This window comes from Eriocheir sinensis, chromosome 10 (genome assembly GCF_024679095.1).
Source record: "Eriocheir sinensis breed Jianghai 21 chromosome 10, ASM2467909v1, whole genome shotgun sequence".
Lineage (NCBI taxonomy): Eukaryota > Metazoa > Arthropoda > Malacostraca > Decapoda > Varunidae > Eriocheir > Eriocheir sinensis.
The window spans coordinates 5,772,032-5,797,422 of record NC_066518.1 but is presented as its reverse complement, the minus strand read 5'-3'; the positions used below and the strand labels follow the sequence as shown (position 1 = coordinate 5,797,422).

Sequence of the window (25,391 nt, the reverse complement as noted above, 5' to 3'; positions counted from 1 at the left end):
AGAAAAATGGTATGTGCATCTTGGCTCGCTCCAGACACCGGCGTACGTACTGGAAAAAGTAAATTTCGACGGATCTTCGATAACCTAAATAACTCGTTATTTACTGTATTTGGGTACTAATGATGAAATATTAAAGGGGTAGTTTTACCACCTTCAAAGCAATCTTTTAGGGGGCTGAATAAATACAATATCGAGAATAGCAGTGGCATGACGGAACCCACGCACCAATTCTTGAGTTTGACGTGATGTGCCAATAAGTGTAGTGACTCCGGGCTTGTGAAAAGGTATGGACTAGACACAGACGGCACAGTATACGTGAGTTAGTGAAAAGGACCTGAAAAATCCTACTTGAAAAAACAGCCCCCATAGAGTCTGGCTCCTGGGTCCGTTTCCAAACCAAGACCAAGACCAAGACCAAGACTAACAGCTGATGGAGGGCAACCGCTTGCGACCTACATAAATAAATGTGTATCGCTGCCCCAGTTACCTACCGATACCATCGTCTTCGACCGCAGCCTGGCCCAAAGGCACATCAGCAGGTACAGTGATCTATTTTTCTTAGTGTAGGTGAAAAATATTTAGAGACAGCTTCCTTAACCCAAAATTCCTTTTTCTAAGACAGGGAAACTAACCAACACCTCTGGCGTAGCCTAACCTACCTAGGCATGATAACTTATTGCAGTTAAATTAGTAACTCCATGGTCTAACTTACATTAATAAGCTAACCGACTGCCGCCCATTATTTAGAATTAGCATGCATTTTTCTTTTTTTCTAAAATGAGAAGGCACAGTACTACACACCGAGCAACAAAATGCATGAAACCGCTCAATTTATCTAAACATTAGCCTCTCTCTTAACTAACTGTAACCACCTTAGTAAGGACTAACCTCATAAATCTTATGTGGCTTAACCTACTTTGTTCAATTACCTGGGCTTGTCTAGCTGGTGCTTAGAATATATTCAGCCTTTATTTTAAAAGAAGTATCATAGATGGTGATCGAGCACTGCCTCTAAACTATTTCAGAGTTTCCTATTGATCTTTAAATAGGTATTTCCTTAGCCAGTCAACAGTTTTGTTTTATGGTAACACAAAATATTGATTTTTTTCTTTAGACTGTCCAGGCAGACAAACCATAGAGTATTGTTTTGGTCATTATGAATGGAACTGCTACTTTTACCAGGTTGCATTAACGTTGACCCTCAAGAAGTCCAAATGAAGTCAGTCAAAATAATGATGGGCCAGTTAATCTTAATTATAGCTGATCCTAACCATGCAGATATAAGGGTTACATGTAAATTTACGAAAAGTTATTTGATTAAGTCTCCTTTCCAAGATGACATCAATATATGGGTATATTAGAAAGAGTGGTTTGTGACTTACACAGCTTTATTTTGAGGCACTGGTATGTTTTTAAATCTTACATTAGGATATTCATGTCAAACAAATGTTATATGACCTTAATTAATTATATCTTGTTCAACTTTAAAGTGAAGCCACATCAATGATTATTTCTATATATTTCGAACAGAACCAAGAGGATGACAGTGATGGCGATGAAGGTGATAATAATGATGGAACTTCAAGTGGCCAGATCGCTGTGCTGCCAGCAGTACTTGCAGGATGACGTGCTCAACTATTGTTCAGAGGGATGCATTGGTTAACACCTCACAAGTTATCTTTCGGAGAGGGGGACACCATCGACTTCCTTGTGAAGTACAAGCGCTTGGTCAAGCAGCACCCTGCAACAGCAGGTATTTTAAAATAGGTATCCTGCACTAGAATTTCTTAGACGAAACTAGATGAACGTATTGGTGATATTCAATATGTGCTTCACTTTGAAGTATAAATAGTTGTAAAATTTCATGTGGGAAATGAAATTAGATGAAGTATACAACACAGACATACTTTACAAGGTTGGAGGAAAATACATATTCATATTCTTATTTATATTCACAAACTAAATAAAATACCTTTGCATGTGTACTTAAATTTGTGAATACCAAATGTGGGTTATTTGTATTTGTGTTTGATTCTCGCCGTATTTTTTTCAGAAGCATATATAAAAAATATCAATGTATCTTGATAAAACAAGTATTCTGGAAAATAGTGATCATTAGTCATCCTCTCAGCAATATGTTTGATGAATTATATTTACTATATCATAAAGAAACTGCCGGAAACACTGTATATAATTATAAATAGACACTTATTACCGGAACACCTCTATCAGCATTCAGCACTGCCATCAACATCACAAACTACCGGCATTACCACCACCACCGCCACCACAACAACCAATATTCTCTCGTTTTGTTATCACCACCGCTCCCACAAATGGCATCACCACTTCAGACCTAACCACAAACTCGTTTTTCCCTCCTCCTCCTTCTCCTCCCCACTTCTGATGGACTACTGCACGCCCTCCTTTTCACCTTGCCACCAGGATGTCGCCCGGCACAATTTGACTGTGTTCAGAATCGTAAAGCTTGAGATTTCACCCCCTTGAAGACCCCAGCATTAGTTCCCTTCCTGCCATAGTCTGTAGCTCCACGTCTCGATACGCCCTGACGCCCAGTCGTCGCTCTTCCCTCAGCACCTTCACCTTACTCCTCTCCCTTCCACACCCTCCCCTGAGGGCTCTGTTTCGCCTGATGGGATGGATCTTTCTCCCTATCAGAGTGGCAGTCACGTATGGGGCTCATGCTGTTTTCACGGCACTGTTTCCACGAAGTAAACAAAACCCACCAAACGATTCTCCTAAATCGAATATATATACATATATATATATATATATATATATATATATATATATATATATATATATATATATATATATATATATATATATATATATATATATATATATATATATATATATATATATATATATATATGTATGTGTGTGTGTGTGTGTGTATATATATATATATATATATATATATATATATATATATATATATATATATATATATATATATATATATATATATATATATATATATATATATATATATATATATATATATATATATATATGACAGAGATAATATGATTTTCCATTTTGCCATGAACGACGTTAGTTTTCGTTGTTACTTGTACTAATACTACTGTTGCTGCTTCTGCTATGGTTAGAGAAAAATATTCACAACATTGACACCAGTAGCATTCGTCACCTTGCTAAACGCCAACCATTGACTGTTGACTGTTGTTCTGTCTTTAAAGGAAATCGTATCATAGCTATTTTGGAGAGACTGATGCACGTACGCGCCACGTTTCTGCTGCCGTCCCTGGCTCGTAAAAGATTCAAGTCTAGGGGCGCCTCGTGACCCCCGTGATCTGCCTGAATGACAACACTGTACACTTAAAGGGTTGCACAGTTGCTAGATCCACGTGTGAGTAAGGACGCCAATTCGTTTGCCAATATGGGTGTCCGGCATAATATGTTCTGTGGCTGTAGGAAGGGCGAGAGGCGGAGATGAGGAAGGGAAAAGCCAGCTAAGGGAGGAGGTGAGGGCAACAAAAGGGAAAAAGTAATTTTTAGATGCATCGCCAGTATTCATGCAATAATTTAAGTCGTGCTGGGGAGGGAAGCCATTTGTTGCAGTCCCAGCCTGAGTGGGTGGTGGGGAGCCAGGTGCAACACGCTGGAGTGGACGCTTGACGAAATGTTGCACTGGACTTTCTGGTGAGCGGCAGCATAAGAGCGAAAAGAGTAAAGGGACGAGGGGCCGCGAGTCCCGCTTGGGAAAGGGTTCAGAGTGACCAAGGAAATAACAAAGAGAATGAGGTTAGGAGTCGGTACAAGAAATTTAATAGTTATAATAATAGTGATACTGCTACTACTACTACTATAATAATAGTAATAATAATAATAATAATAATAATAATAATAATAATAATAATAATAATAATAATAATAATAATAATAATAATAATAATAATGTAATATTAATAGCATCCATCCTTGTTAGCGAAAAAACTTTTTGACCCCAACGCGGGGCGAACCTCAGCCTATCTGGTGATGATAGCTGATCACGGTATTCACTGTATTATCGAAGGTGTGTGTGTGTGTGTGTGTGTGAGAGAGAGAGAGAGAGAGAGAGAGAATGTTTTTTGTCCTTGTCATCATTTTCATCTATTTGTTTAATCATGATAATATGTAATTAAAACATGCTAACGCCCGGGTGCCGACCTGCTGCATTTAAGCGGAACAATCGTTGAAGGAGGAACATCGCCTCGACCTGCACTGGCGGGCTAAAATGAGATGCAGGGCTCAGCGTTGAGAGGCGAGCCTGTCGCCTGGACGGTAGCATCGCCTGTTTTGGCTGCAGATGTGATTAAGTCCAGATTGACCGCCCGGGCAAGGAGGGAAGGTGACTGGCGATGGGGAGAGCGGAGGTTGTAAACAGCGAGAAGCGAGGAAAGGAAAAGATAGCCTGTGCCGTAGCTGTAGACTCGTAATCCTTCCCTCCTCCTCCTCCTCCTCCTCATGTGCACATGATTAGTGATTAGCTTTTGGATGGGAGACAACATGAATATACTGTAGTGTGATTACTGATTAGTTTTTGTATTGGAGTCAACATCAATAAATCTTTTTCATCCAATAATGTGTCATTTCAACCTGATGGGGAGTCATATAAACCAATTTCAGTTGACTGGAGAGTGCTATCTAACTAGTTTCAATTGACTAGGGAGTGCTTTAAAACTAGTTTCAAGAGACTCCAGGAGTCATGTCTAGGGGGAGTATCCTGAAACGTCTACACCGGCATTCCCCATCTTATTCCCTGCTCTCTGTATGCTCGGTAAATCAATTTTCTCCTTATTTATCCTTCCCTTTGCCATACAAAACGAATTAAGCTCACTCCTACAGCCACTTCCTGCCGCATACCATATTTAGCGTTTCCTCTCTAATATTATTCATCGCATGTTAAGCTTCTGATAAGAAAGAGTGGAAAGACAAAAATGAAAGGAATTTGTATTTGCCATCGTGTGGAGGGCCTCTGCTCCTCGTTACGGAGAGGGTAAAAGTTGAATGAAAAAAGTCACAGCCACCGCAAACAACAAGGCTGGTGGCGTGAGTTATGCATCAGGACTAACCTTGACCTTTCCATAAATCTTACATATTTTGGCGTTTCTTTGGCCACGTTGGTTTTTGAATTGTATATATTTTAGATTTTTGTGAATTCATGTCGGGCTTGCTCCGCTGGTGGGTGACCGCGAGTGTGAGGCGACACCTGCAAATCCTCTCAAAGGGAGAATTGTTCCCACTTCTCCTTTGAACAAATTATTGTTCTCAGGAAACAGTACGACGTTTTTAGTTATAGCGGAAGTAAAATACAAGTATTTAACTAATAAATAGACTACGATGTTTTTATATGGAAGTATAATGTAGTACTGTGTTTAACTATGTCAGATTAAAGTGCACCTACCATATTAGATTATGTGAGCAGTGGCTTTTAGAAATATTACATTGTTTCCAGCCACAACCTGATACACTAGCCTACAAGGAGTGATTATGGGATATTTATTTCAAGTACAGAAATATATAGCACCGAAAATATAAACTAGACCTACCGGTATTTATAAAGTTAATTTATATATTTTTTTATGTTTGTTAATGCCAGTGTTTATATATTTATTTAATTATTTAAGTACACGGTGGTACTATTATTCTTGGTATCTTATCCATATTTTTTTTCTACTTTTTTTTTACGTGGCGTCCCATTCAGCCCCGTTCCGTCCCGATCAGTGAAAACGGGACAAAACGTGTAGCATCGTGGCTATGTTCGGCGGTAAATATGAGCGGGCGCGTGAGATAGCCAAAGCGGCGGGAAGCGGGAAGAAGAAGAAGAAACGTTTTTTAGCTTGTTAAAAAAATTGGAGGCCGGTAGGGACCGGACGCGACGGTTGTCAGAAATCGGCACAGAACGGGATTATAACGTCATCAGGCGGGGTTAGACGGCGCCATGCGGGGTCAGACGCCGCCTGGCGTGGTTGAGCCCCCGTTTGGCAGCGTCTGATGGGGTGAAAACGGCATGAAAATTGCTCGCCCCGTGTGGCAACGTCGCATCGCCAGAAGCTCCCGGGAGGACGCAGCTTGTGGCAACGTGAGTCCCCGTCAGGACACCACTTGGCGGCGTCCTGACGGGGCTCCGCCTGAGTCCTGCCGCCGCCTGCCCCCGGCTACTGTCGGGGTCCGGCGCAGTGGGGACACGTTCAGGTCTTTGCAAAGACGGCATGAGACCGGGAGTAGTCGGCCACGATTGATCCCGTTCTCAAAATGTTCTAGGTCGGGACTGAACGGGACCGAATGGGACGCTAAGTCGGCTATGTGTGAACCCAGTCTAAGTGCATGTCTTCTCTTGCTCTACCGCACATAACCTTCTCAGATCTTCATTGCTTTTATCTATCTTTTTAACGTAACAGTGAGTCTGGGTCAACACTCAGGTATCGTCTCTTTTAACTGGTTCTGGAAAGTTCTTACTCAATTATGTTCTTCGAGCTGCCTGTGGCTTCATGTTTTCTGATTTCCGAGCGTCAGGAAACCTCCATGGTTGCGTTGGCAGACGTCATCTTTAAGAATGCTTGGAACCCTTTGCTGACAATCCCTTGGCTTTAATGTTTTTGAGTACAGTCGTAGCTCTTGTTGTGTTTACCTTTGCTTGGAGAATGGGTGACGTCCTTCCTTCTCCCGTCTGCATCTCTTCCTCCCTGACCTGTCACACACACACACACACACACACACACACACACACACACACCTCCGTGGGGCAACTGGTTAAAGCGCTGCTCTGCCAGGCTTCACGGTCTGACAGGGCGGCGGTTCGAGCCCCACACAGGCTGGATTCTTTCCGTTGACTAGGAGTGGTTACTGTCCCCCCTTGAGCAAGGGGGATGGGGTGTGTGGTGTGTGAGGTCCTGGCAGTACCCATAGATCGACGATAAAGAGCACTTGTTCATGTCGGGAGGGTACCTGATGGCGATTACGATTCCAACACGTGATCAGGCCATGGTGAACACACACACACACACACACACACACACACACACACACCTTCCCTCCCTCCCTCACTCACTCACTCACTCTCAAAGCCCATCCTTCCCCTTTCCTCCGCTACTTGTCAACTTTCTCCCTCTCACCCTTCGCTCCTCGCATCTATTTTCCTCCTCCCGCTGCCTCCATCCTCCCTCCTTGGGTGAGGCGGGGAAGTGGCCGGACCCTCCACGCGCCGCTTCGTCGTACCCAAGAGTTAGTGAATACTTTACAGTTTTCAATTTCGCGCCTCTGTACATGGATAAAGTACTGATGTCTAGGACTTTTCGTTTAATTTTCACGTGTAGATTCTGTGGAAGTTAATTTCGTCTCTGTACTAGTAAAAGACGTGCTAGTTGTGCATTCTCTCTCTCTCTCTCTCTCTCTCTCTCTCTCTCTCTCTCTCTCTCTCTCTCTCTTTTGGGCGGAGAGCGACTTTTTCAGTAAGGCCTTCAGCCTAAACAACCGCTTACAGACTCTTTGTAGGGAGCTTGACGTGGAGTTCCTAAACGCATGGGACAATTTCTATGGACAAAACGAGCTCTTCCACAGGGACGGATTGCACCTTTCTCCCATCGGGGCAGCCAGACTCGGAAGGCTCCTCAACGAAGCAGTGTGTGTCATCCGAACAAAAAACGAGTCACGGCCACGTCCCTCCACCCCGCCCGTGTAAATAGACGCCGTGCATCACAACAAACCCGTAACCGTGATCCCGCAAGTACCACCACCTCTATTACCAAGCCTCTAGATAACTTAAAAATCCTTAGTTTCAATGCGCGTAGCCTAAGAAACAAATTTGATGAACTGAGATGTCTTGCTTTAACAGAAAATTTTGACATAATTGCTATAACCGAAACATTTATCGACACCACAAATATTGATTTAAGTTCCGAATACAACATAGATGGCTACAGACTCTTCAACAAAGATCGTGTAAACCGTAGAGGCGGTGGCGTCGCCCTTTATGTCAAAAGCTATTTGCAACCCACTGACAAAACACCGGGAAACAGTAACGTTGAACATCTGTGCGTGCGAGTAAACATTGCAAAAGTCAACTTAAATATATCTGTCACCTACAGACCTCCCGGGCAATCACTCGATGACGACCTTGAAATGTACAGCGTCTTAAGGCAGTCACTTAATAACAGCGACTCACTGATATTAGGAGACTTTAACCTCCCCATATCGACTGGGCGACACTGTCAGGTACAGAAGGCGAGTCACATAGAATGATCAATTTCTAGAAGAAAATTATCTAAGCCAAATGGTTTCTGAGGCAACTCGACAAAATAATATACTCGACCTTGTTATAACGACCCAAGATAACCTAGTCAGTAGTGTCACGGTAGGAGAACACCTCGGTTCTTGCGATCATAAATTAGTGCGCGTCGACATTAAAGCTCAATCATCAGTGACTGAAAATAAAGTAAAGGTGCCCAATTTCAAAAGAGCTAACTTCGTAGAAATCCGACAAAAACTAACAGAAATACAACTATCAGATGACGGCAACGTAGAGGAAGCCTGGCTAAGCCTTAAAAATCACTTACTCACTCAGCAGAACACATTCGTCCCCTTGTGCGAGAAGCGAATTAACACTAATGCCCACCGTGGTTTAATAGCGAAATTAAACAATCAGTCAATGAGAGAAAATTGTTTTACAGGTTAAAGAAAGAACAAAGCACGCCCGAAAACATTAGACTTTATAATGATGCCAGGCGACGAGTAAAAAGACTAGTAGGTCAGGCAAAGCGTAGATACGAAGAAAATATTGCAGCCAACTGTAAAAATAATCCGAAATCTTTCTTCAGTTACATAAACAACAGAAAGGCGATCAAAAGTGGTATTGGACCTTTAACAAACAGCGACGGTGCACTAGTGACTGACAGCCAACACATTGCAAACCTCTTAAACAATTACTTTTCCTCGGTGTTTAATACTAACAGTCTTCCTCTCGCTACCACCAACACCAGTACTATTGTAAATCTCGAGCATGCATTGTCTAATTTTGAAATAACAACCGATGAAGTCCTTAAAGCTCTCCATTCACTTAAAACAAATAAAAGTCCTGGACCTGATAAAGTATATCCAACTCTGCTGAAAGAAACAAAGAGTGAAATACTCTCCTCCCTCACAACCGTATTCAATATGTCCTTGCGACAAGGCATCGTCCCTTCAGATTGGAAAAAGGCTAACGTGACACCGATTTTCAAGAAAGGAGACAAAAAAGTACCAGGTAATTACAGGCCCATTAGTCTAACTTCGGTTGTAGGTAAGCTACTTGAGGGCATAATTAGAGACAAAATTGTGAATTACCTTGAAAGCCACTCATTGATTGGGGACTCACAACATGGCTTCCGAAACAAAAGATCCTGCCTATCAAACCTATTAACCTTTTATAACGACCTCTTCACTGTTTATGACGTAACCAAATCACTGGACGTAGTCTATCTTGATTTCCAGAAAGCGTTTGATAAAGTCCCGCATCATAAATTACTTTACAAATTAAAGCAAATAGGTATTGACAGTCAAGTAAACCAATGGATCGCGAATTGGTTGAGCAACAGACAACAAAGAGTAGTGATTGACGGATTTAACTCAGAGTGGGCGCCTGTCACTAGTGGCGTCCCTCAGGGCTCGGTCCTTGGCCCAGTGCTCTTCATTATTTACATCAACGACGTGGATGTTGGACTCAATAACCGCATTAGTAAATTTGCAGACGACACAAAGATTGGCAACTCGGTTCTCACTGACGAAGACAGGCAAAGCCTCCAAGAGGATTTGCACAAAATTTCAGCTTGGTCGGAGAGATGGGAGATGCCCTTTAACGTAGACAAGTGCCAGGTCCTTCAAGTTGGAACGAGGAATAAGAAGTTCGAATACGAAATGCGCGGCGTTAAACTCAAAAGCGTTCAATGCGTCAAAGACTTGGGGTCAAAATCGCGTCAAACCTCAAATTATCACAGAAATGCATCGATGCAGCAAATAAAGCGAACAGAATGTTGGGCTTCATTAAAAGAAACTTTGTATTCAAGAATAAAGATGTAATACTCCCGCTCTACAACAGTTTAGTCAGACCCCACTTGGAATATGCGGTACAATTTTGGTCTCCCCACCATGCAAAGGATATTGCTAAATTAGAAGGTGTTCAGCGTCGGGCAACGAAAATGATCCCTTCCTTGCGCAACAAATCCTACGAAGAAAGGCTTTCTACCATGTTCTCTCTTGAGAAACGTCGCCTCCGAGGAAAACTGATCGAATGTTTTAAAATACTTAATGGTTTCACGAATGTAGACAGATCAACATTGTTTATGATCGATGACACTTTGCGCACGAGGAACAATGGCGTAAAACTCAGATGTAGACAAGTAAATTCAGACTGCACCAAATTTTTCTTCACCAACGTTGTAGTGCGAGAATGGAATAAGCTTCCACCGTCAGTGGTCCAGTGTAACACGATTGACTCCTTCAAAAATAAGCTCGACCGTCACTTCCTTCAACTTAATATCAACTAGAGTAGAAATGCAACGTTTTGGAGTCTTCTGATTAATGTAAAATCACTTAGGTTTAAGGACAGACCACCAAGTCTGGACCATGGGGTCTGTGTGGTCTGATTTTCTATGTAAATCTATGTAAATCTCTCTCTCTCTCTCTCTCTCTCTCTCTCTCTCTCTCTCTCTCTCTCTCTCTCTCTCTCTCTCTCTCTCTCTCTCTCTCTCTCTCTCTCTCTCTCTCTCTCTCTCTCTCTCTCTCTCTCTCTGTATGTATGTATGTATGTTCTGACGTATGTATGCATGTATAAATGGATGAGTGGATGGATATACGTTTATCTATCTTTATCTGTCCATCTATCTGTATGTGTATCTTTACCTATCTGTTTAGTAGGACAGACACGTAGCCAAGCGTTGTCAAATATTTATTTCAACTTGTCGAGACCCATTAGCATAATTCATCCATTATCATTACAACAAAGTCTGGTTGATCCTTCACAATCTAGCCCCAAGTCAACATAGGCATAAGTCATTGGATTTTATCAACTGTAATCATGACAATAAAGTGTCGTGAATCCATGGCAAAGTCTACATCTACATGGGCATAGGTTACTGGCACAAGTTTGCAATAATTTGAAGCCTCTCAATCCATCCGTCATATTCTAGCTCCATATCCATATTTGCATAAGTCATAGCCATAATTAGTTGATAGGAATTGTGAAGAGTCTGATTAATTATCGCAGCCGGAATGTAAAACCATCTAGAATCAAATGACATAATAATAAGAGGTAAATACTTCATCGGCCTCACTTTTTTCTCGTCCAGCCACAGCCCCTCCTGCTTCACCCCCGTCAAGACAGTCCATTTACAATAAGGGATCCAAAGTCAGGGAAGTGGTGGACGTGAAGACTGTAGCAGAATCAAGATGAACGATGGCTGCCACTTGCCATAACATTATTATCGGTTACGTCATCGCCCTTCCTCCTTGAAGTATAAAAAAAAGTAGATATAGGAATGATGATAATAACATAGGAATATTTAGAGGCGCACAGTGAACGCTGAAACGTTGGGAAGCTATATTGAACAAATATCATATTAATGAGACACTATGTTTTTATCTATATATATGTAAATTTATGTATATGTATCTATTTATCTCTCTCTGTCTGTATCTAGCTATCTATCTATCTTTATACTTGTTTGTATATATATATTAGTTCCCGTAAATCTTTCATAAAAAAATAAAGGGGTACACGAGTGTCGGTGATCAAAGAAGCAAAACTTTGTGTTCGTCTTAAAAAATTGGTACGCACGTGGATGTTTTTATTTATTTATTTATTATTATTATTTTTTTTTAGTGTGTGTGTCTGTGTGTATGTCCTTGCGTGCGCGTCTCAGCTCGGCCATGTAGCCATCCCACCACTTTTCCACCCAGCCTCAGTCCCCGCTTCCCTCTCCTGGCAGATGTACTAGGTCGTAAGGCATGACCTGGTTAAATGTTGGAAATATAAATGACAACAAAGGAACCGTAGCGAGTTAACTTGGCGATGGCGGTTCCAAGCAGCCTCGCCTCGCTCCTCCAGCAGCTGCATGAAAGCGAGATAGTCGTTATCAGTGGCACAAGTTCCCTCCAGCCGTAGACACCTTGGGGGCCGCGGTGGTGACAGAAAGTTAACTGTGTTTGGACGCTGCCGCTGAAACACGACCTATGCACACAAACTGATTCTACGACCTTTGGTACTGAGACAGAGAGAGAGAGAGAGAGAGAGAGAGTAGATTTCTGATTATAATTATCTTATGAACGTATATGAATAGTCTATTTCCATACGGTACCAAGCGCCGTTTAAAAAAAAGGAGGAAAACGGGGTCAAAATTTGGCGAACTTTGAGCTAACTTTGCAACCAATAAAGATTTTATATATTTCTTTTGAAATGCAGCGCAAAGTACTGTCTTTTCAGAGGGAATTGATTGAACCAATAATTTTTTTTTTATTTACTATTCTGTGGAGGCTGTATTTTTTTTAGCATCTTGATTTCCGTCTATAATTAATCTTTCCCATTTAGTTACTTGGCAAGTGTTTAAGATTTTCGTTGTGGATTTTGCCGATAATGAGAGAATTTCTGGATTTTACTTGATATCTGCCCCAGTACAGTAGCTATACTTTTTATACACGCTTTAGCCTTCATTATAGTTGTACGTAAATGCTCCCACGGAAAACAAAACGATATACTGGTGTGGCTTTTAGTTTGTGTAGATATTCTGAAAAAAACTGTTATGATTGTCAGAGGTCTGTTTAAATTTGATAGAGCATGCTGCGTTATCACCCAGAATTATTATTATTGTATGTCTTCAACAATTCCATTATTGTTACACCCTTGTTTGTTCTAGGTCAATAACTGTCTGTGTAATAAAAGACAACGTACAATAATCTCTGACAATATTTCCTCACTAGTTTTCCGTAATTTCCCGGAATATTAACCTCAAGCCTCATTTGGCCTCCTCAGCAGCCACTGTCATTTACTATTTTTCCTTGTCGTCTCTCACGCATTTCCGGCAGGCAGGCTGAATGTTCACGTGTTTTTATGTGGAAGAGCCGCCTTTGGACTTGTCGTTGGTATCTTCTCCCCGCTTTACCACTACCTTTACCATTATCTGTTGATGCCCCTCCTCCTCCTTTCCACACATTTAGCTTCTTTTTCATCGCATCCTCCTCCTGCTCTCTATACTCTTAGCTTATTTCTTTTTATCCCACCACATCTTCCGTCCATTCTCTGTCCTGTCTTTCTCCTCTTTGCGTCTCCTCACAGCTGCCTTAACTTCTGATATTGTCGTTTCCTCCTTTCCACAGCTTTAACTTCTTTTTCATCCCCATCACTTGTCCTCCTGCCGTCCATTCGATGTCCCGCCTTTCTCCCCTTCTCGTCTCTTCACAGCTGCCTTCACCTCTTATAATGTTGTCCTCTCCTCCTTTTCTCCATACCTTTAACTTCTTTTCCATCCCATCACCTCTCCCCTGCTTCCTTTCTCCATCTCTGCCGTCCCTGCTCCGTCCTGACTCCCTCCCTCCCCTTCTCGTTCCCTCAGTCGGCTCCACTTTCCGCCGTGATAGCCATAATCTGATCTCGACCTTCTTTTCCACGCTTCATCCCCTTTCAATTTTTCTGAACTCACTGTTGGTTTCTATTGTACCCGTTTTCCTTCTATTCTTTTACTCCGTTTGTCACAGTTTTTATTTCTCCTGGGGTAGACTCCTTTATTGTGGCTCCTATGACTTCTTTTTTTTACGCCTTTTTTTCAACGGACGGCGGGAAGGGCTGCGAGAGAAAGAGGGAGAAAGAGAGAGGAAAAATCCAGCTTGTATGATACTATGAAAAAAGGAGAATCGTTAGAGATATCCAATTCATTTCGTTTCGTTGTTTCCTGCTTTTTTTTTCGCCTTTTTCAGAGCAGTGACGCCTATTTTTTTTTTTTTTTTAGTTTGGTGTGCTTTCTCTTTTTATAGACTTGTTTTAGTTATTCGATGCTCATATAGACACCATTTGTTTTCTTTATCATTTTCACTCATTTCCACTCCCCTCTCCCTGTCCCATTATCTCCCCGCCACCTGACGCAAGGGACCTCCCGCTAAGCCTTCCAAAATTAAAACTAGCCTTGAACTGCAGGCTCCACCCCTTCCCTTCATTTCAAGCCTGTATTTTTATATCTAACATTACACATTTACTTTTGATATTAGCAGTGCCAGATCCGAACTTTTCTGAGAATGGTAACCAACTTTCATGAAATGGCCGCGTTAAAAGGGTAAAAAAAAAAAAAAAAAAAAAAAGCCCTACTGGCGACTACTGTTAATAATATCTCGTATACATTATTTCCATGACTCCAAAAACACAAACTTATGCGTTGTTAAATCACATTCCAGAATTAAGTAGAGGAGAAGCGACTTACTGATTATGTTAACACTGATTTTCCTCGTCAATGAAGTTAATAACCTCCGAATAAAGGGACTCAGGAAGCCTACGCTAATGATTCAAATAGAGCTCGTCACCTGAGAGAGAGAGAGAGAGAGAGAGAGAGAGAGAGAGAGAGAGAGAGAGAGAGAGAGAGAGAGAGAGAGAGAGAGAGAGAGAGAGAGAGAGAGAGATTACACCTCTCTCTCTCTCTCTTCTCTCTCGTCTCTCTCTCTCTCTCTCTCTCTCTCTCTCTCTCTCTCTCTCTCTCTCTCTCTCTCTCTCTCTCTCTCTCTCTCGCTCGCTCGCTTTCTTTCTTTCTTTCTTTCTTTCTTATACGTCCCACACAAATATTTTCGTGGATTCTGTGGTTCGTGTTTGTCCTTGAGGGAGCATCGAGGTGGAAGATTTATTGGGAGGTTTTCATCATAGGTAGCCAAGAAGCTGAGGTTGGCGTGGGTGGGTACATGGACTGCTATGATTTGGCGTGTTGTAGGGGCAGTGTGATGTGTTTTTTTGATTTGCGAGGCTGTTTTTTGATTCATGAGGCTGGTTATTGATTCGCGAGGCTGGTTTTTGATTCGCGAGGCTAGTTTTTGATTCGTGAGGCTGGTTTTTTATTCTTGAAGCTGTTTTTTGATTCGTGAGGGTGGTTTTTGATTCGTGAGGGTGGTTTTTGATTCGTGAGGCTGTTTTTTGATTCATGAGGCTGGTTTTTGATTCATGAGGCTGGTTTTTGATTCATGAGGCTGGTTTTTGATTCATGAGGCTGGTTTTTGATTCGTGAGGCTGGTTTTTTATTCTTGAGGCTGGTTTTTGATTCGTGAGGCTGGTTTTTGATTCATGAGGCTGGTTTTTGATTCGTGAGGCTGGTTTTTGATTCGTGAGGCTGGTTTTTGATTCGTGAGGCTGGTTTTTGATTCGTGAGGCTGGTTATTAATTTGCGAGGCTGGTTTTTGATTTGCGAGGCTAGTTTTTGATTCGTGAGGCTGGTTTTTGATTCGTGAGGCTGGTTTTTGATTCGTGAGGCTGGTTTTTGATTCGTGAGGCTGGTTTTTGATTCGTGAGGCTGGTTTTTGATTCGTGAGGCTGGTTTTTGATTCTTGAGGCTGGTTTTTGATTCGTGAGGCTGGTTTTTGATTCGTGAGGCTGGTTTTTGATTCATGAGGCTGGTTTTTGATTCGTGAGGCTGGTTTTTGATTCATGAGGCTGGTTTTTGATTCGTGAGGCTGGTTTTTGATTCATGAGGCTGGTTTTTGATTCATGAGGCTGGTTTTTGATTCGTGAGGCTGGTTTTTGATTCGTGAGGCTGGTTTTTGATTCGTGAGGCTGGTTTTTGATTCGTGAGGCTGGTTTTTGATTCGTGAGGCTGGTTTTTGATTCATGAGGCTGGTTTTTGATTCGCGAGGCTGGTTTTTGATTCATGAGGCTGGTTTTTGATTCGTGAGGCTGGTTTTTGATTCATGAGGCTGGTTTTTGATTCGCGAGGCTGGTTTTTGATTCATGAGGCTGGTTTTTGATTCGCGAGGCTGGTTTTTGATTCATGAGGCTGGTTTTTGATTCGTGAGGCTGGTTTTTGATTCATGAGGCTGGTTTTTGATTCGGGAGGGTGGTTTTTGATTCGCGAGGGTGTTTTTTGATTCGGGAGGCTGGTTTTTGATTCGTGAGGCTGGTTTTTGATTCTTGAGGCTGGTTTTTGATTCGTGAGGCTGGTTTTTTATTCGAGAGGCTGGTTTTTGATTCGTGAGGCTGGTTTTCTTTTATTCGTGAGGCTGTTTTTTCATTCATGAGGCTGATTTTTGATTCGTGAGGCTGGGTTTTGACTCGTGAGGCTGGTATGGTTCGTAGCATTGAGGGTGCGTGATAGCGTGAGGTGAAAGCATAGTGGTGATGCTAGGCGTGGTGTGCAGTGTAGGAATATGAGTTAACTGAGGCAATATGCAGCGCCAAGGCTACACCCCATAAAATAAAATAATCCACTCAATTAATTGCTTCTCTATTGTAAATTGATTTAATATACAGAAAACTAATCTCACATACAATGCCATTTGTCAAACCATTCGGTGTTGCAGTGTCTCCATTGCGACGCTCACTCTGGGCAGAACAAGTGGAAAGTAGATAGGAGGCGAAAGGAAACAAATAAATGGAATAGAAAAGCCTTTGATCTTTCTGCTCCATAAAATAAAAAGAGAAAGCAGCTTAGATGGACGGATTCCAAAATCTATTTATCTTCTCTCTTGCGACCTACTCCTGTGTTTTGAGTGTCTTTATTGAAAGAAAAGTAATTTACGTTAGCTGTAGATTTTACCAGTTATTGATAAAAAAAACCCAGTGTGAGGAGATTGGAATTTGCAGGTGGATCGCTATAGTGAAATATCACATTAGATGCAGTTGTATGTTTCTTTCCTGTCACAACGATACACCTTTGAGGCTGTCTGGGAGGGCACAGTTATGAAGTATGGACGTCCCGTTTTAATGTTATTAACTTTCTTGGTAACGGCGACGTGGTGCAAGAGTGATGCTTTTCCAGTATGCTTTTTTTTGTTAATTTTTTGAATGCCTTTTTTTTTTTTTTTTTTTTTTTTTTGCTGGCTAATGCAATGAAGCTTTACTGCCCTAGGAAAGCCTATTAACTGCAGACTGGAAAAAAATAGTGAAGACTCGTGGAAAATATTATTTTCCGCTCTAGCAAACAGAGTCAGCAAGTGGGGAATCAGGTACGACGCCAGACGAGGAATTATTGTTTTTATGGTCATTCATATAGCTCTCGCGTCAGCTGTTCTGGAGGTTGAAGGGATGTAATTTTTGTTGGAGTGATTTTACTCCTGAAGACCACCCACCCGCACGCTCAGACCCAGAATTCCAAGGTGTCGCCGAGGCAGTAATCAGGGCATCTCAAGTAATTCAAGTAATTTAAAGCCCACAATCGCATGCTTTGAAAACATATCTCCTGGTGTTGTTTTTGTGAGTTGTTGGTAGATAGGGAGGAGGAGCCATTCGTGGATGTGTTGGCGGTGGTGGTGGCAACGGGTCGTATTTCTGCCACAGAGGTGAGGGTCTTCTCTTCCCCTGCTCCTCCGTACCTGCCGTCCTTCGCATTGGGGTCCAGCACATCACAGGACAATGATTGTAGGAAAAGGTGGCGGTGCGGCGGAGCGAGAGAGGCCGTCTTCCCACGGGCCTCATCCCATCACCGGAGCCACCACACACGCCAAGCTCCACGCTGGGCAGCCAACCTTCTTCGCCTGCTCCTTCGCTGGGATGCTGCTGCTGCTGTCCCTACTTCATGCTCCTCTTAGGGGTGATATAGGTGGTGGTACTCTTTGCTTCTTGATCTTGTTCTGCTTGTTCTGGTTCCCGTTCTTTTTTTGTTCTGGTTCTTGTTCTTGACTCTCCTCTTGCTCTTCATGCTCTTGTTTTTGTTCTTCTTCAACTACTGCTACTTCTATTTTATCTATCATCGTCCTTCTATTCTACTTCTCCATTTTCTTCTTTTTGTATCATCATTATCATCATTATATTGTTGTTGATGCAGTTGATGAAATTCTTGTTGGTGTTTTTCTTTCCTTTGTTGTCCTCGTCCTTAACATCTTTCCTCCCTCCTCTTTTCTCCACGGCCACCAACACAATCAACTATTCCTCCTCTTCTGCCTGCTCCTCCTGTTATAGTATGCTGGGAAAAACATTGGCCTGACCTTTTCCCTTGTAAATGTATGTATGTTTGAATGTTTAGTGTGTGTGTGTGTGTGTGTGTGTGTGTGTGTGTGTGTGTGTGTGTGTGTGTGTGTGTGTTGGGTCCAAAGGTCGTCTAGACCGTCAACTTTATGTATTAAATTATCGGGGCTCGCCAAGTTTTCGTAATTAGTGGAAGTTTTGTTCAGAAATTGAATATAGATGTTGCAGAGTGTACATAAAAACGATGTATTTATAACATTGTGGAGGCGCTGCTCGGCGTAGGGCGTGCGCGTGTAGGAGCCGTGCAAAGTGGCTTTCAGTGTCCGTGCAGGGAAAAGCGGCGCTCTGCTCTCCCCTCCCCGCCAGGCACTGATGGGACACAATCATTTTTTAATATATGGAACGCGATAGTTCATATTACTTTTGTGCATATAGATATCCCGATTAAAAATATATAGAACACTAGAGTGTTGTAGCGTAGTGCAATGCTTTTTATTATTTTCAGTTTAACCTTTCATTTCCATAACGCAGTGGACAGCGTCCACGAGGCCTTATCTGTGTATCAGCTCGTGACTAATACAATTGCCATACTTTCATTATTATGAACACAAGCAATATACTGCTGCGAATGATGAAAAAAAAATGCCGGAAGACAAATGAACGATGTGATGATTCACTACGGGGAAATAATAATCACTTTCAACAAAATTGAGAGTAGGCAAAATATTCTGTAAAATATTTTTTTATCGATTAAAGAATAGGCAGTTAAGGGTACAACGAAATAGATAAAAAAGGGCGCAAATATCTGTTCCAAACCGGCTAAGCAAAAATAATGCGTAGTCAAATAAGGTTGTAAGGTCGTCAAAGCAGTTTTCAAAATGCAGGGTTTAAAAAAAAAGTAGCAGGATCAGGAATGAAAAATAAAACACCGGCGTCTATCACTGAACCACCATCAAGATTCGCTACTGAAAACAGTGTTGTAAAGAAGGAAAAATAGAATAGCCAAAGTCTACTGGAGAGTTTACCGTTATTGGGGATAAAGAAGTGAAGATAAGCGCTCGCTCCTCCGTTAGGGAAGCGATCGGGATTGCATTACAGAGGGCAACAAATTCTGTGCAGGGTTGTCTTAAAGAGGGGAAGAGAATAAGGTTTGTTGTTAACAGCCGCAAAATACATGGAAAAGATGAGGGGAGATAATGAAGGTTTCTTTGGTGCAGACTAAGGCATCGGTGGGGACACGGAACAGATGGAATGTTGATAAGGCGAAAAGATGTCGATACCATCCTCCCTAATGTCTCTTTTTCTTCTGCGTGAATATTGTTCTGGCAATGGCGAGGTACTGCCACTGCTCTTTACCCTTCATTTTCTTCTTCTTTTTCTTCTTCTTCTTCTTCTTCTTCTTCTCCCTCTCTCTTTTTTTTAAACCTCCGGTCCGCTATTATCATTTGTCCCCGAGACATGGGAACTTACAGTTTGCGTTTCCGTATTCTCTGAGTGTCGTAAAAGTCAGCTAAAATGGGCGAACGTGGGGCACTTGGAAGCACTTCCCTGAAACATTTTACTCTCAACAAACAGAAAATTGAAATTTACTTTCTTTAATTTGACATTTTATTTCCAAGGAAGATCATGCGTTTACATCATAAATCATAGACAGAAAGCTCGTTAAACCAAATGGAGTGATGAATGGATATTTTCCCTTATAATGGAAGTGGCACTTAACCTTAACGTGTTTATGCTGCTTATTTGATTTGCGAAAATGTCTGGAACGCACGCGCGCGCGCACGCACACACACACACACACACACACACACACACACACACACACACACACACACACACACACACACACACACACACACACACACACACACACACACACACACACACACACACACACACACAGCATCCTGGCCTCGCATCAACAATCACAGGTCTACACCCACACCCATGCACAAACAGCTGTCGATCACGCTCATGCTGTACCTCTAGACGTAAGCATGATGCGAGAACGTACAAACGAACATTAGTAAACCATGATGTATATATAATTATGGGCATTACTGGCATAGCGCGTCTTCATTACAGGTTCCTCAGGCTTAGGCGGGAGTCAACACTTTAACGAATATAATTTAGACGGCAAGGTAGTGCAGCATTCCACGAAGTACTTAACTTGAACCTCTGTCAATGGGAGGCTCAGTCGCTAGACGTGTTGTATACTGCCTCGGCGCCACATTTCCATATAAATTTGTTCGCCATACTTATGCGACTCAAATTTTCGCGTTGCCTGCAGAAATTGGGTGACGGGAGCAACGGGAGAGTGACAATAACAAGCGCGAAATTGAGTTCCTACTTCACGAACAAAGATGGTGGAGTAACAACCAGTATATTTTGTCTTAGTGGAAAAGTTTATAATCCTGTGTGTTGGGCTTAACTGTCCTTTGTGTCGTTGTTGTTGTTGTTGTTGGTGGTGGTGGTGGTGGTGAGGGTGCTGCTGTTGAAGTTGTCCATTGTTTTTCATGGTTAGATAGCTATAACCTTGATAATACTGTGTGTGTGTGTGTGTGTGTGTGTGTGTGTGTGTGTGTGTGTGTGTTTAGGAGAGTGTGCGTGTGTGGGAGGAGAGTTCAATTTATTATATTGTTTGAACATTATTTACGCAACAAGCATAATAATAATAAAAGATAACGAATTCAGGATTCCAGAAACGTGACACACACACACACACACACACACACACACACACACACACACACACACACACACACACACACACACACACACACACATATACACACACTCACACACACTCAACCCTTCCACCACCCGTTAAACTAAAGAGTCGGGAAGTGTTTCAAGAGTGAGTGGTGATGTTCAATTCTCGAGTTGCAAATGTTTGACATAGAAAAATGGAGGTGATTTTTGTGCGGTTTAATCTTTAGCATGATTGAATGGCGGGCCAGACCTATACCCTTGGCTGGTGGTGGTGGGGGGTGGGGGGGCGCAAGCAGGGATGGGAGTGGCGTGACGCTGGGGTCAGAAGGAGAACACATCATAACACATGGTACTCTATAGGTCAGGGTGAGGATGGGGACTCTGGATGTTTAATATAAGTTCAAATTGTAGCATGTGCATAGGATGGTCGGTCACTGGGCGGTAAAGTAAAGGGATGCAATATCTGGCTCTTGTGTTGTTGTTGTTGTCAGTGGTGGTGTTGGTGGTGGTGTAGTGAGGTGATGGTCGTGCTGTTAGTTGTGATGATTATGATGGGGTTCGTGTTGGTGGTTGTTGTATCCTTTATCTTGAAGCTATATTTGTAATTTTATATTTATCAAGACGGCAAGCTGAGAAAATGTAAAACACAATCAAACATCACACTATTAGATTTTTGAGAAGCAATATGTATGTAATACTTGTACGGAAGGTTTACGAAAAGAACTGACCGAGGAGAAGCGGAGGGAATATCTTTGAAGGCATTTTAGAATATAGAATGTTAAAAGCGTGTCGTGTAAAGATCGAAGGGTGTGATGCTGTTAATTGTTCCCACGTCCGGCAAGGTTGTGTCATGTCCTTGCGGCTTAACATTTGCGTGTGTGAAGTCATGATTTTTATTATTATTGATATTATCACTATTACATTTAATTTATTATTATCATCATTATCATCACAATTACCATCATCATTACTGTTGCAAATATAATCGATATCATCACTATTATCATTATTATTGTTATTGTAATCGTTGTTGATAGCGTTGTCTTTCACACACACACACATACACACACGCACGCACTCACGCACGCACACACTTACGCACTCACGCACGCACGCACGCACGCACGCACGCACGCACGCACGCACGCACACACACACACACACACACACACACACACACACACACACACACACACACACACACACACACACACACACACACACATAAATATATATGATATTGTATTATTGTAAAGTCTAGGGCCATAAATGCTATTCCCGGAATATTATTTTTTCTCAATAAACAAGAAAGATACGGAACTGGTCGTTATAAATATGAATTATTTTCCTTTTTTGTTGCCATGTTTTATTTATTTTTCTAACAAATATTACTTTTTTTCGGACTGGGAGTAAAACGGCTTGTGTAACGCTTACAATAATTATTAGGATTTTCATTATTTCTATGGCTACTGTTGTCATTATCATTATATTATTATTATTATTATTATTATTATTATTATTATTATTATTATTATTATTATTATTATTATTATTATTATTATTATTATTATTATTATTATTATTATTATTATTATTATTATTATTATTATTAGCAGTGATAGTAGTAGTAGTAGAAGTAGTAGTAAGAGCAGCTGCAGCAACTTCATAGTAGCAGTTGTAAGAGCAGTAGTAGCAGTAGTTCGTGAGACGCTGAATGTATTTTGAATACTATATGCTACGTCGACATTTAGACGTCCTCTTCCACTGAAAAGTTTTACGTAGGTCCAACTTGTATAAGCGCCGCAGAAGCCACACGTTCCGGTGGACGCTTACAAACACCTCAAACAAACTGTCGAGCAAATCAGGCCTCATTTAACTCTCTTACGTCACCGTTTCTCAAAGTCTTCACTTAATTATCAAATCCGGCAAGCTCCTTCTACCTCAATCAGTGAGGCCCGTGTAGTGACCCGAGAACTCGTAATCGGATCAGCGGGAGCCTCTTACTCCTTCGAGACGTCTGATCCCCACCCATCAAAGGCTCTGTCAGCAGTGATCGCCTCGACGCGCGGGAATCAGTGCACGGCGCCCAGGCAGCGCCCCTGTCCTTTCATCTAACCTTCTTAGTTAGTACTTTCTTCACTACGCGATATGCCTCCCTCCCTGCCTCCAAGCCTTTCATTACTGTCTCAGCCTCTCTCACAGTCCCTCTCATCTGTACTGTACTTTCATAGCCGGTGAGCGAAATTTCTTTTACCTTGATGTTTTTTACTGTTGTACCTGATGGATGGGTGACGGATGACAGGGCTGTCAAATGACTGACTGACGGACTGTCCGTCATCCTTATGTACATGTCAATTATGAGCGGTTTCTAGCCTCGTTAGCCTTTGTTAGACTTTAGTAACAGCTGCCAAAAAATGTTATTTTGAGATCACCATGTAATTATTTGTATGATCTGGGTCATTAAGGCATATAAAGGATTCATGTTTCATTAGAAGCGCAAATTAATTAAATGGAACCTTTTTCTGCTGGATTTAAGAAAATGGATAACAAAAAATTGTGGAAGTGAATAATTATCGATATAAACAAACGTTCTTTTTTTTCCATACAAAACACATGAGAGAGGATATCTTGGTTGCGGATGTGGAAAATGAGGAGGTAAAGAAATGTCCTGGTTACATAAAACAATGGCATTGGTGTTGAAGGCTCTTGGCTGAAGACATTCAAGATTGTCCGAAGCAAGATTGCCCCTCTGCGACCCGACGGAGCTGCTGAGGGAAAGAGAGAAAGTCTGGAAGCGCTGACGTGAGAAGAGGAAGGAGGTGCAATTGGAGAAGGCTGAGGTCGAGCAAACACAATTCATGGACTGAGAAAAAGGAATGGAAGAGCAAGAGTGGTCTAAAAAGGCAACGAAAAAACTACCAGGAAATGAAGAATATACGACATGAGGGGAAATAAAGAAATAAAAATGGGTTAAGAAGGATGAAATAAGAGGCACATGTTAAGAATTATAATACTAAAGAGTTTATTCCAGAACATATTTTATGCTCTCCATATTGGCTAGAATTTGATTGTGAAGATGGCTGCAATCATTCATTTTATCGGACTATCGGAAATGTGTCGACCGCGCCCCGTGAAGCACAGCGACATTAGTAGAAGCGCTCATGGTCCTCCTCTGGTCTGCCCTCAAAGCAAAGGCGGGCCGGTCAGTTTTGATCACTCGCTCGCCATCACTCACTCGCCATCACTCGCTCGCCATCACTCAGTCAGTTTTACTCGCATTTTTTCCCCAAATTTGAATCAGATCGGAATATTCACCTAAGAATTTTCTCATATGAATTCGGTGACAATATGCATTATATCCCTCCTCCAGGAAGTCGATTAAAAAAAGGAATAAAGTCATGCCATACGTACTTAGAAAAAAAAGCACATCAATAATAAGTCATGAGAAGAAGGGGTGAGATAGATGAATGGAGTCATGCGATACATAGAAAGGAAGTTGAATAATAGGTTATGGAAAGAGGCTGTAGGTAAGATAATGCAAACATGCGATATATAGAAAGGAACATCAAGAATAAGAGTAATGAATCGGATGAAGCAAAATGAAATTCCTGGCGTGAGGGAAAAGTAACTCGAACATCCAATGCGCCAGGAAAGCAGTGTTCAGGGCGCCGCTAACCAACCGCCTCCGCCCCGAAGTCTTTCAAGTCTCGTCTGGAACTCATTGACGGAAGGAGACTTTTACGATCCCTGAAATTTACTGTTGATCGCTGAAACTTTAGTCGAATCAAAGGTTTTCTATTGTCTTATTCCTTTGGGCCCCAGCTCGATGTAGTATTCTTAGAGTGAGTACTTTTTTGTGTGCGTGAGTAACGTGGGAGTCGCTACCAGCATCCGACGCCCCTTCCTGGTGCTTGGAGCCCTTGTAAATCATTCACTTATTTTCTTGTGTGGCGTAATTACTCCATGGAGGTGAGGTGCAATGAATCACCGCATCTTTCACGTGATAGAAGCACATCCAACACATCGTCCATCATGCACGCCTCCTCTTATTGCCTGGATACTCTTCGATCTCTTTGTCTGTGTTACGTTAATCACCTGTTTTTTAAATAGATTCTGGAAGTAAAAGTAGGACGTCATTTTCATCATCGTCATTCGTTACGACTTTTAACGCATAGGCAATGAAACCAACTCATGAAAGAGAGCATGTAAGCATTTTGGGCCACTTCAATTGAGAGATATGGGGATCGGTGTCTAATTTCATCTATATCTGCTACTTAAAAGGAGTTACATGTCTTTTTGCCGTCTTATGCGACACTAAGAAGAGCATGTTTTTTTTTGTAGACCTCATTTATCACGTCGGAAGGAAAAGGTTACAATTATTTTGAGACTTAGGCCTGAAAGTTTTAGACGCTATAGGTTCTCACTACTAATACCTTAAAAGGCTACATGAAATACTAGACAAGTTTTCATGAGTGAGTTACTCGTTCATGGTTCAAAATCTTCGTAAAAAAAAACCACACCAGGCTTATGAAACGGC

The 25,391-nt window shown here is 41.8% G+C and overlaps 1 protein-coding gene across 1 annotated transcript in view; it reads left to right on the top strand.

Annotated features, from left to right (window-relative positions):
* The first annotated feature begins 6,037 nt into the window (after positions 1-6,037).
* The window catches only part of LOC126996341 (putative protein TPRXL), a 98,163-nt gene continuing 78,809 nt past the window's right edge, over positions 6,038-25,391 (top strand). The window contains exon 1 of the mRNA XM_050856711.1: positions 6,038-6,196. Coding sequence (XP_050712668.1) covers positions 6,038-6,196 — 159 coding nt within the window. The remainder of the gene's footprint in view (positions 6,197-25,391) is intronic.